General features: G+C 47.6%; 1 protein-coding gene across 4 annotated transcripts in view; it reads left to right on the top strand.

Annotated features, from left to right (window-relative positions):
- The window catches only part of LOC135812033 (serine/threonine-protein kinase OSR1-like), a 122063-nt gene that overhangs the window by 92892 nt on the left and 16445 nt on the right, over window positions 1–12726 (top strand). The window contains exon 1 of one of the 4 annotated variants that reach the window (XM_065325342.1): window positions 10939–12002. The exons of the other annotated variants lie outside the window; for them this stretch is intronic. Coding sequence (XP_065181414.1) covers window positions 11049–12002 — 954 coding nt within the window. The 5' untranslated portion in view covers window positions 10939–11048. Of the gene's footprint in view, window positions 1–10938; window positions 12003–12726 lie in introns of those variants that run through there. 4 annotated transcript variants of the gene reach the window in all.

Genomic DNA, 12726 nt, shown 5'->3' with positions numbered 1-12726 from the left:
ACTTAGTAACTACCATGATGATGCATCTCCAAGACCAAAGTCACTTTCGGCGTGCAGTTACTTAGTTGGATCGAATCCCGCCTTGGGCGGTATCGACTTGGTCGCAGATTTCCTACCACGGGCCACTGCTCCTTTATTCATGTCCATCTTCATAGTTTTGACACCGGAGTGAGGATGCTTTGTTACCGACACGGCCTTTTCCTCTTCCCTGTCCAGACGTTCCCTATGGAGACGTTCCGTCGACGACAAAGCGCCGGCGGGGCAGAAGACACGGCATTACCGTCAGCGAGAAGATCCGACAGGTCCAGTTCGCCACCGCTGGAGTCACCGCCGTCCCTGGACGGTGTGCTGGCGATGTCCGGTAGGGAAGTAGACAGCGATGCTTTTCTCTTCTTCTTGGGACTCTCGTGGCTGCCAGCAGTACTGACGAGAGGTGTCGACTTGACAGACTCACGTGCTTTTCTCTTCTTCTTGGAACTGTATATTCCTGCATATTTCACTCCTTAGGGCTAAAATGAATGCTTATATTTGACTGCTTAGGGGTTCCGCAGTCGAACGGTGCCTAGTGCAGCATAGTCACTGTATGAGTAGTCAACGTGTTTTATTCAAAGCCCCACATTTAAGTGAATAATAGCAAGAAGGGGGGGGGGGGGGGGAGGGTTACCGCTGACACCTGGAATTCTTCCCCCACTGACATTAGAACCACCCAAAATTGTCATTGCTTTGTGTCTCGTGTCCGTACCATCTTTGCCAACACCCGCTTCGAACCCGCTGGTTTCATTCCTTCCAGAGTTTCTATAACATAGTAACGAATGATATGGCTGATTTCTACAGTACGCATTTGTTATAACCCTTCCTCTTCTCAATCTATAATGTTCTAAATTTGCAGATATATTCCCAGTAAGCCATGAACGGAGACCCCCTCGACTTAGGCCTCGACCTTTGGGGAATCCATAAATAAATAATGATAATAAAAATTAAATAAAAAGGTACAAGAGAGGAGCTAGAGAGGAAAGAGAAAACAAGGAGGCGTCCAGGTAGAAAAGGAAACGTCACTTGAAAGATTAGAACATTGAAAGGATCAGTCACGCAATACGGTTAATTCCCATCGTTGATCGGATAATTATTCATCCCTACGCAAGAAGTAGGTCGTTATTATTAACAAGGAAAAATAATATTTTAACAAGCACGCCTGCAAACGAGTGACGCAAATAGGAAGCCCTGCATCCACGAAAACACGTTACAAACCATTTAAATAGCAAGAAAGAGATACAGCACCTCAATCTTGCCATAACGCTTGAATAATGTAAATCAGGATGCTTGTTGATAATTAAGCCAACCAAATTCTTCAGGGCACCTGAACACTCCTGGCTGCACATACAGGGGCGTCGGAAGCAGTTTAACATTGGTGCGGCGAAAGTGTGAGAGGGGGGTCCGGGGGTCCTCCCCCGTGATTTTTTTTGAAAATTGGGCCTAAAAGGCCATATTTTTAATGCTACCGAATAATATGAGAAATAAGAATATGCATGCTCATGACACACCGCATTGTCGACGTAAAATATGGTACCTGTACAAGAGTCGACAAGCCATCAACAAGGTTGAAAATGTTTAAAAAAAAATAAAAATAAAAAAACTTCCAAAATTATTGGTGCGGCTTTGGCCGCACCTGCCGCACCGGTTCCGACGCCCCTGACATACCATTGGTAGCAAAAACCAAGGGCGTGAATGCACCTCTCTCCACATGTATTACCCTCTGCAGGTATGCTCTCTTCTTCTGTTGCTCATTCCTGGTTAGCTGAGCAAGAACCACCGCTCTCGACAGCAAGGACGCTGAAGGATGAGTCACCCTAACATCAAAGAATGCGTCTTGCTGCCGAGACCAGAAGCCCCTTGCACAGATATCCAGACGAGTCTCCCGACGCCGGTTAGTCGTGGCACCAGAGAGCGCTTCACCCTCGAGTGGGAGCTAAGGAGGCTCAATTCGCACATCGGGATGGCCGCATCCATGGCCTCGGCAATCAGGTGACGCAGAGCATTGTGCCGGAGAGTGGGGTACCCCCCAGTAGGGAACGTTGCCGCTGATCGACGCTGAGGTCCGCACCACACACGCACGAGCTTGGAATGTCCCGCAAGGGCCAGCCATATCGTAATGACAATGCGTCAACAAACTCCACCTTGTTAAGAAAAAAGCCACTCTCTGCCAGGGGCTCAGCAGTCAGCCAGCTTGAAACCCCAGGGTCAGCAGCACATTCCACCAGCAACCTCTGCTGATTGCACAGCCCCAGGGACATGTGCGCCTGCAACTGACGATAATGCAGACGCACGCAACTTCTGCTCACCCCTGCGGAGAGCCCCTGCCTGAGTAATAACGATGGCCGGCGGAGCAGCATCAGATTTGCACTCTATAATGTCCGCAATGGGCCGCGTCACCCTCAGACTCACTCTTCGCTGTTCACTGGCGTCCTGGGCAATACTTGGGATGGCGAGGCCACCGAACCTGACAGGCAGTGCCAACAGTTTGCGTTCAGTATCCGACAGGCTGGGACGACCAGTGAGGGCCGGAATCAGGTCTCTTCCAATGACACTATCCAGTTCATCAAAACACGCAGATTCTGGGTCTTTGTGAGATCGCAGATGATAGTGCCACTTCCTACGCAGGCCTCTGGTAAAAGCACTGTAAGCCGCGCATGTGGTTGCGTCCTGGCAAACGATGCCAACGCACGTACCTCCTTACTCCACAATGCCACGTGACGTCACAGACTTCCAGTGATGTACTCCTGCGTGCCTATTGCGCCACCCAGATAACGGGCACCATCACTCCGTATATCAATTGGTGTGTCAGCAAACAAGATCCTTGCTTCCTCCGCCAATCCAGGCTTGACTAGTAACTTAGTCTTAGCAGCATTTGGATTGTGTCCATACTGTGGACCAAGGGAGGTGATGTCACGCCAAAACGCATGAACTACCCACAGCCGACCACCAGCCTCGCCGTAATCCGCATACCAGCACTGCTGAATATCCGCGTGATGTTGCCAAAGGTCACGAACCATAGGTGTCACTGCTAACGCGAACATGGCCATTGCCAAGGGATCACCCTGACACGTGCCCTCCCGAGACTAAATCATGCCGCCGCCAGACAGAAGTAGCGGGATGGGTGCACCATACGTATTGGCAATGAAGTTGGCCATTGGAGGACATAGGTGGCTGATGTTATGCAGAGCAGCTTTGCGATTAATTGCATTAAATGCTTTGGACGCATCAATGAGGAGAATTGCCTCAGTCTCCACACTGAAATATTGAGACTGCACTGAGATAGTGGCAGCCTCACAAGCCGAGGGATTGCCAACACATAGCTGATGCGGCACAACAGCAGCAGCAATGTCGGAAGAGACACGTGTGATAATAGCCTTGGTGATGATCCTGCGATAGCACGATCGTAGTTTTGCGATCAGCCCTCTATGCCATACCGAATCGAATGCTTTGGCCAAGTCGAAGAAGCAGAGACCTTGATGGCGCCTTTGGTGTCGCTGAGTGTACAGCTCCTGGACAATGCGGGTCAGCTGTAGCGAGGTCGAGTCCCCACGATAGAAGCCAGACTGGTACTGAGAAAGCGCCGGTTGAGACATGTTTATACAGAATATTGTAAACAACACGTTCACATACTTTCGACAAACTTGGTAGCAGCGAAATGGGGCGATAATTGGTAGTGTGCTGACGAGAGCCTTTATTCTTATAAATGGGAGTGACAACAGCAAACTTCCAAACAAGTGGGTATACGCCGCTTGCTAAGGAGATTTTGAAGAAGGTGGAGAGAGGAGACGAAATTGAGGGTGCCAGACGTTTAAGAACTTCATTGGGAAGACCGGCAAAACCAGGTTATTTATTGATTTTCAACTTGTTAATGACGGTCCTAACTGTGGATGGGGAGGTCTGGAAGGAATCAAGTGAGGACAGAATAGCAGAGTGTTCCGCGAGAGATGGCACGCACCATTGTGGGTCGTCACTAGGTGCAACAGCGGTACAAATGCACGTTGGGCAAGTTTGCAATGTACCTAGTATCATGAGCAATACTGCCGTCCGGTCTCTGCATTGAGGTTATGGGAGCACTTATGCGATTATTCGATTTTGGTAGGAATTGTGCGAAAAATTATGCTAGCATAATCTGTCAAGGCCTATGGCAGGTACAATGTACATGTACTTCGAGTACAGGTTAACAAGTCAAGCAGTAGTTACTAGTACACATATTTGTATTGTTCCCATGACTGATTGCATTCACTGAGAGAACTCTTCTTCTGATGAAGCTGCCGACAACACAACATTTCCTATTTTCTTCTTCCTTCCTCCTGCTTTGTTCTTGTGACTACAGTAGTATGTGCAATTTTAAAAAAGCAGAACGAATCCAGACAATCCTGCCGCTGAACCCGAGACCCACTGTCGGGGGAGGTAGACCCAATTCACCAGCACGCTGATTCGCTGATTCGTCTCCAGATATGACAATGACATGATTGTACATGTACATGTATTGTCATTGGTTCGGTCTTCTCATTACCTTCTCTGCTCCACTGTGTACCTCAGTATTTAAAAAAAGAAAAAAAAAGAAAAAAGAAAACAGCGTTGTCCTACCTGCTGGCTGCAGAAGTCAATCGAAATCACGAGATTATTAATATTTTCTGACCACTCTCCATTACGACATCATCCGACCACGTGATCATACATTATCACTCAGCACCTCATGTACTTGTACATGTACAATCATGCAATTGTTAGATTGATAGCATGAAACAAGGTGGAGGACACTGTGTTCGGAAACAGTGACAAGGTTTATCTAATACTGGAGTTTAACCAGTGTAAGGTTATCATATGTACAATCATGTACATTTACATAATCTGCTCGACTGTGTACCTCGGTATTTTAAAAAAAAAAAAAAAAAAGAAAAAGAAAAAAAGCGTTGTCCTACCTGCAGAGGTCAATCGAAATCAGGAGATCATTTTCTGAACAATCTCCATTACGACATCATCCGACCACGTGATCATACATTATCATGCGGCAGATACATGTATACAATCATGTACATTGCACAATGATCACAAGGAGGAAAACGTCTTTCTGCTAGCGGTAAAGACTCAACACAATTACTGATAACGTGAACCACTACATGTACATTGTGGTATTGCACACAAAAGGCACAAAAGAGGTTTATTACAGAGTTTGTCGCTCCAGCAACAAGCTCTTTAAACCTCTGTTGTGCCTTTTGTGTGTTGTACAATGATTAATAATTTACTGGACTGCTCGCTCCACCATGCAACCATGCATGCAGCTTCAGTCATTCAGGTCCCAGATTCCCTAACTCTGACACTTGCTGAGTGCAGCACGCGCTCACATTGGCTGGACCCCAGCAAACATGCAGCCAAGAAAAAACAGTTTAGTGACAAGGAATGAAAGGTAGTGTAATGATTCTTTTTAATTATTTTTGTCCCCGGAGGAGGAGAGTCGCTACATTATGTGCTGCATGGTAGATGTACTAGTAGCATGTAGTACCATACTCGCGCGATTAGTGCCCCTGGAGCACTATTTTTTCAATATCCATCACAGATGGGGCAGTATTCAAGAGAGGGCACTATTAATTTTTTTCATTGCTGGTACATTTGCGTCATCCAGCAGAAAACAAAAAATAACAGAGCGGCTCAGCCTAAGGTGTACTGTAAACGCTCACGACTCCACAGAAACGGGAACAAGACCTGCAATTTTGTCCCTGAAAACACCACTGCGAAGCAATAGTATAGTATAATATTTATTCATATTTCTCTAGGGCAGTCCTTACAGACCTATGGTCGCCTTACGGGTACCCTAGCCAATCTAGGATTGCGATACGAAATTGACTTGGTGAAGCAGCGAGGCGGACCGATGCCGGAACTGAGTTTCAGCGGTCAGCGGCTAGATAAGAAAGAGAGGAATACAATAACCAAATCGAGAGGAGGCTCGTGGCAGTACAAGTCCAAGCGAGACTTGAGACCTTGTGCAGGTGCGGTTACGTGCCTCAGAATTGGCACGAAGGCAGAACAGGCGGCACAGAAGTGAGCCGGCAGAAGAATGAACGCATCAATGGCCAAGAACATTAGCAAAAGAACACCAAATTAACTTGCACATGGGCTTGGTTACAAGACCGGTTGGGGGGGGGGCACTATTCAAGAGAGGGCTTTATTTTTCACTGGCTTTTGGAGACTAGGGCACTATTCAAGAGGAGGTTCTAACCGCGCGAGTACGGGTAATAGATTCTACTAGTACTAGTAGTAGCTCGGCGCATGACATTCCGTCATTATCATGATTAGTGCGAGATACTGCATAGAACGAACAAGATTTTGAAGTCCGGCGGCCGGAGCAGTACTAGTACAGTGGTCCCTCTATAATCCGGCACCATTTGTGCCACTAAAATCTGCTGGATTAGGGAGGGTGCTGGATTAACAAATCCGATTTACTGCTGCAATGTGCATGAAGAGGACATTTTGGCTCCTGAAAATTGTGCTGGTTTATCGAGGGTGCTGGATTATAAAGTGCCGGATTAGAGAGGGACGACTGTAGTAGGCATAGCAGATCTACGTATAATTTTATAGTAGAACTCCGGCATCGGAAGCTTTGATTCCAGTCATCCCAGAGCACGTGCTCGCATTGGCTTGACCCTAGCACAGTACAGTAGCAGACATCATGATTCATGCCATCAATAGGCATCATGAGATGATCATGGAGCCAAGAAAAGACAGTACAGCGTAGTTACCATGGTTACAGTGACAAGTACAAGTCTGCATCGGATGAAGGCCGCGTGCTGCCCCTGAACCATGAACAGGCTAGGCAAATATTGTTTAGGGCTTTGTTATGTCATCGTATGTATTTGTGAAGGCGTTGTGGCCGGATTCCTGAACTATGATACCATGGTTACGTAGTATGGATAAGGCGCATGTATTAGTAGCGTATTACTAGTGAGGTTTTGCATTCCGAATTTCGGTTCGGCGTTCTTCGGTCATTTGTCGAACATCAAAATGCCGAATTTTCGCACCAACGTTTGTTTTGCAAGTCGAAAATGATGTGTTTTCATTTCGTGAGCCCCAGCATCAGCAATGTCCTGTCCCGTGCTCCTTTTCTTGCTGATTCCAACGAACTTTGATCGCCCAAAGAGTCGAGGGCCAAACCTGCCTCCCCAGTCACCTCAGAAAAACCAACTCCATGGCCAAGTCAAATTTTATGCGTATCGCCATAGTCTTTTCAGCCACACAGATGACGGTGAGGATACTCCAGTCCAGGCGAAAGAGAGTAGACAGGCAGTGGAGAGGACTCAGAGGAGCAATCAGAGGTAGCTGACGATGCTGATGTCGCCAAAGACGGAGGCGAAGCGATGCCGAGATAAGAAACCTCTTTGAATAAATCACGCGCTAGCGCTCTTCTACAAGAAAATTCATCCGAAAAATATTTTCGGCAAAGTGAGCTTTTTCCGAACAAACATGCCGAATCTTCGTGTGCATTTTCGACCTCGCTCCCGCGTGCCGAATCTTTTTGCCGAATTTCGGAATGCAAAACCTCACTACTATTAGTAGCCTTTGAAGCACTCAGAAGGAGGACTAGCTCGGCGCATGCCATGACCATGAATGACCCTCCGAGATCATGCGAGATGCCGGGCACCGCACAGAAAGAACAGGATTTGAAGCCAGCCGGCGCAGAAGACATGGGAGATCTACTAGTCCATCGGCCAAATCTCAGAAAGGGCTTCTTTCGGCGAAGGTGATGCACTGAAGCTCCAACTAAACGCCCTTTGGCACACGAGCTCATGAGACCCCATAGAATACGAATCCGATTGTTGGACGTTGCCAATCCAGTCCAGGATAGTCGAACTGGGTCGAATACCTTCTTCCGATTTTCGTAATTTCGTCCACCATTACGTCTTTCTCATCGACTTTTTTTCGCTTGGCGAATGTTCTTGAGCCGCTGAGCAGAATCTACGCACGCTCGAACACTTGAAATGCCTGCATGTTGACGGTTCGCAAGATTCTAGCGAGCTTGGTGGAAATCTATTATTTATTTCGACATTTTTGGGGGAATCTGAATTAGAACGGTAGAATCTCATTCGGAGAAGACGGCGTGTCGCCGCTGTCGGATTGTCGCTACTGTGTTTCAGACGTATTTGCTTGAGCGTGCTATTGAGGATGGACAGAAGATGAAGTGACGGCTTTCTTGAACACGGACGTTGTGTCTACATTGTAGCTAAAACATCTCATCTGGCGTCTAGAACGCAATTATTATGAGTTGTGAGTGCCAGCTGAGCTGAACACAAGCTGGACACCATTCGTCAGCTGGGAATTATTTGCATCGAAGCTCTTGATAGCCACGATAAGCATAATTATACAGAGGTAACCTTGTTTGACTCAATACGCATGCAGGTGGTACCACTAGTGGCACTACAATGTAAATGGTGCAAAATTGATGCAACAGCGAATATGTACTTCGTACAATCACGAACAATTGTAAGGCAAGTGTTCATGCCTGTCATAGAAGAATTTCAGCCCGGAAGTCTTGTTGTCATGGTCATAAATAATACAGGACTTGAGTTGGCTCTGGACATAAACACACTTGTGGTGAATACGGTCATTATTGCGAGAAAAATATTTAGCCACTGTATGTTAACTGATGCCGCACTACAAGCAATATTTCATGCACATGTATGTGAGACTCAATTGCATCCACAAGGCCGTAGATGCATGTAAGCACACAATGCTGTACAGTATAAGTAGTAGTCGACATGTGGTGCCTTCCTGCTGCACATGCACATGCGGCAAGTTGGCAACGACATATGACCTATCTGCACCGCACAGCGTGAGCTTAGAAAGGAATATTGCACACACAGTGCTATTTGTGCTCCGATATCGTTAAGCCGGTATACATGTACTAGTATCCTTATACATGTACCTGGTCACTCGATAGGCGATGCCGACTATACTAATCTTATCCATATTACCCGATAGGCTATAGCACACTGCGTCAGATCACTATGCAACAAAACAAGAGCTTTGGAGCGAATATACACTGAAGCAAAGTAGGTTTCAACGGTACAGCACTAGTCATGATGAGGGGAGTTACGAGGATGGTTAGGCCGTGACACATAGATGATGATTGTTAATGATTCATGCACAGTGGAAAATTACCACCAATGGCGATGATATTGCTTTCACAACAATGACATCAGTAGGAGCAGTGACACAACCTTACTGCTCCAAGTAGGATTTACAAGCGAGTGAAGGGAGAGCAGACTGGTCTAATAGCAGACCGGGTCTAAGTAAGGAAGTAATCGGCATCAGAGGTGAGCTTGCACATCAGAAAACAGATGATGATCACCAAACACAGAGAAGTTGGCCATGTGTATGTTTGTGTCACTGTGTGTGCATGCGTGTGTGTGTGCATGCGTGTTTGTGTGTATGCGTGCACATCTGTGTGTGAGAGAGAGGCAGACAGACAGATAGCATATGGTGCGAGGGATCAAGGTCTGACCTCAGAGTTAAATGCTGACGGTGTGGAATAGCAACAGTGCGAAATCGGGCAGGGTGGTTAATGGCCCACACTGGAGCCGAGTAGGAGCACCAGTGGTTGAGGGCTAGCACAGGAGTAGCAGCAGCTCCAGCCTAGGAAGATCAGCTTCTGGATGAAAATCTCCCGGACACAGTAGGTACCAAGCTTCACTAGCAGATTGCCGGCAGGGGTGCACGGCGAGCACCCGTACATCCCTCAAGCCACCAGAGCCGCAGTACTTGGACACGATCCAGGTGCTTACCCGCCAACAATGCTGAGAAGGCACTGGAGCCATACAGGAATTTATGATCGAGCATGATCACAGACTTGAAATACAGGGTCCGGCGTTGAATACTGAGACAGCGACGTCTCCTCCACAGAACACCACTCAGCCCCACCATTGCATTATTTTCGCTTTTTCATGATTTTTACAATTGTGTTTGAGCACACAGCACTCGATGCAACATTTACCAGTGACTAAATAACTCCGCGTCTCCGACCATAACTGCAGCGTTCCCGTGAGCCTGTTGGATTTCCGTCAGCCTGTTGAGATTATCTTCATCTCGTCACATGTGAGCCTGTGTGTTTCATCCGTATCGTGGCACAATTACACAGACACGATTTCCAACTCAGGCCGGTTCCGTTGCTCGAAGGGTTGGCGGTAAGAATTGCTACGCCGTCTGTGGCTGCATGGGAACTTGGCGAGTCGTCGTCTTTCTCCATAAATCCTGATCGTCACGCGAACAAAAAAACTACGACACAACAGTATCAAACTCGCCCCATGCAGAAGGACACGAATGACGAGCGCTAAGAGTAAGACGGAGAAAGAGAGACAGGGTTAGCGAGAGCTGACTAGTGCAGGTACGCTGTCATCTCCTGAGGTGGTGGGCGAAGCAGCGAAGTGAAACGAAGGAAGATAGAAGGCATACGGAGGCACCAAAACCTATTGCCTGTCACATACTAAGTGCCATTTAGGGTTGACAGCTGTCAGCTGACAGCCTCAAAAATTTGAAAATCTGCTCAAAAAACTCTCGATCAGAACTCTGCGCACTCTCAAATGGAGCGCACAGTAAAAAACTCGGCGACGAAGAACGCTTCGTATCGACGCCCTGGACTGAATTCGGCACGTCCAACAAACGGAATAGTGTTCTCTGATATATTCTCTACGTGCTGGGTATGGTCGCGTTTAGTTGGAAGCTCAGTGCATCACCACTTTCGATTTTGAGACTTGGCCGATGGACTATACGTAGATCTGCGGCATCGTAAGATCCCAGTCTAGTCATCCCAGAACAAAAGGCTTCGCCTGCGAAGCTCCACCTACTGCTGTACTAGCAGTTAGATACCGTATAGTAAGACCAACATCGAAAACATTTTTTTATCATCTAGCCGCCGAGTTGGTGAGGGACGAAGGCGTCCTGGATTTGTTTGTTCTTTTTCTTACCACTGGGAACGTACTGTCTGAAGTGTGACTATCGGAGTATCGTAGACAAAGTCGTTCATGATGAATCGCGACGCTCAGGCGTTGCTGGATGACCTAGGGCTAACACACCAGCATATCACGTTCCTAGGTGACGTTCAGGTGAGAGACGAAGACGAAATCGGCAGAGGATCAGATGCCGTAGTCTACAAGGTCAACTGGCAAGGTATCGATATCGCTCTCAAAGTTTTACACCCCGTGTTGGTTGAGCCAGGTGTACAGGATAGAGAGCGTAAGCTCAGAGCGTTTGGCCAAGAGGTGTTTCGTCTTAGCAGAGTACATCACCCGAACCTGTGTCAACTGATAGGATTAGCTCGGGTAAGGGGAAATGCTGCGTTGGCCCTGGAGTTATTGTCGGCGTCTCTAGAAGACGTTAGCATTGGAGATGGCAGAGAAGATGCTCCTAAACTCGTGTCGTATCTCTGCGACGCTAGTGCAGGACTTCGCTATCTGCATTCATTCGGAATCATTCACCGCGATCTAGCGCCCAAGAATGTGCTTGTGAAAAATGGCACAGCCAAAGTCAGTGATTTCGGCGGTGCTAAATTTGTGCGCTTGACCTCACCTCGACAACAACAGCACCAAGTCCAATCGGCAATGGAGATGACTCGCTGCCCAGGTACGCTGCCATTCATGGCACCTGAAGCGTTGCGTGAGGCTCCGGATTACGATCGTCCCTTGGACGTGTTTTCGCTAGGTGTAATGATGCTGAGCGTTCTAACAGGAGTTATGCCTGGCATCGAGTTGATCACAGCGCCACATTTCGTCGTCGTGCGAGAACGTGGCCAACAAGTTGAAGAAGTGATTCCGGAGACAACACGCAGAGCACGCTACCTAGCACGTTTGCCAGATGAACATCCATTGAAGCCATTGATACGTCGCTGCCTCTCTAACCGTCCTGGGGACCGACCGTCAGCCGAGCAAGCGCACGAAGAGATCAAACGTTTCCTGGCCATGTTCAGCAGTATTTTGCTGGTGAGCAATTATTTTGTTGTTTGTATTCAAACGTGATCTTGTAGACTTTTATTTCATGAGTACATGATTGTGTAGTACTAGTATGAACTGCAAAGACACAGCAGTGGCGTGCACCGAGTCTTGAAAGGGGGGTTTCTAGAGTTGGTAATTTTTTTCTGGAGACCCACTGTATCATTATGTATTTGTGCACATGCGCATCCCCCGAACATCCCGTCGGAGATAATGGCGAGGGCTAGGGAGGAGAGAGGGGGAGGGGACTCGAGATCAGGGGTGCAGGGCACCAATGAACACTGGTGCTGATGAGATGCGAGGGCTAGGGAGGAGGGAGGGGGAGGGGACTCGAGATCAGGGGTGCAGGGCACCAATGAACACTGGTGCTGATGAGATGCGGGGCTCGTCCGACTGCTATCATCAGATCATGCCGGCACAAACGCGTCAGAGAGGGAACCAGGTACAGGGGTCGAAAGGACAGAAATAAGAGGAATGGAGAGAGGGGACGATGTTGCATGGAAATGTTGGTACACGTGTAACTGGAAACAGGATATAACGGGTTACCTTTTACATACCAGCACTTCAAAAAGGATTTGCAAAGAGGGTGCAAAAGTCAATGCACTCGTATACAATGACATGTTTGTCATTATATTGAACACGTAAAAGTTTGATAGGCCTAGCAGCCCCGGCTACACTACAGTCTATAAGACTAGTATAACACTATGTCTATGGT

The sequence above is a fragment of the Sycon ciliatum genome, chromosome 3 (assembly GCF_964019385.1).
Source record: "Sycon ciliatum chromosome 3, ocSycCili1.1, whole genome shotgun sequence".
NCBI lineage: Eukaryota > Metazoa > Porifera > Calcarea > Leucosolenida > Sycettidae > Sycon > Sycon ciliatum.
The sequence above is the reverse complement of the archived record's forward strand: the minus strand, read 5'-3'. Positions and strand labels throughout refer to the sequence as shown.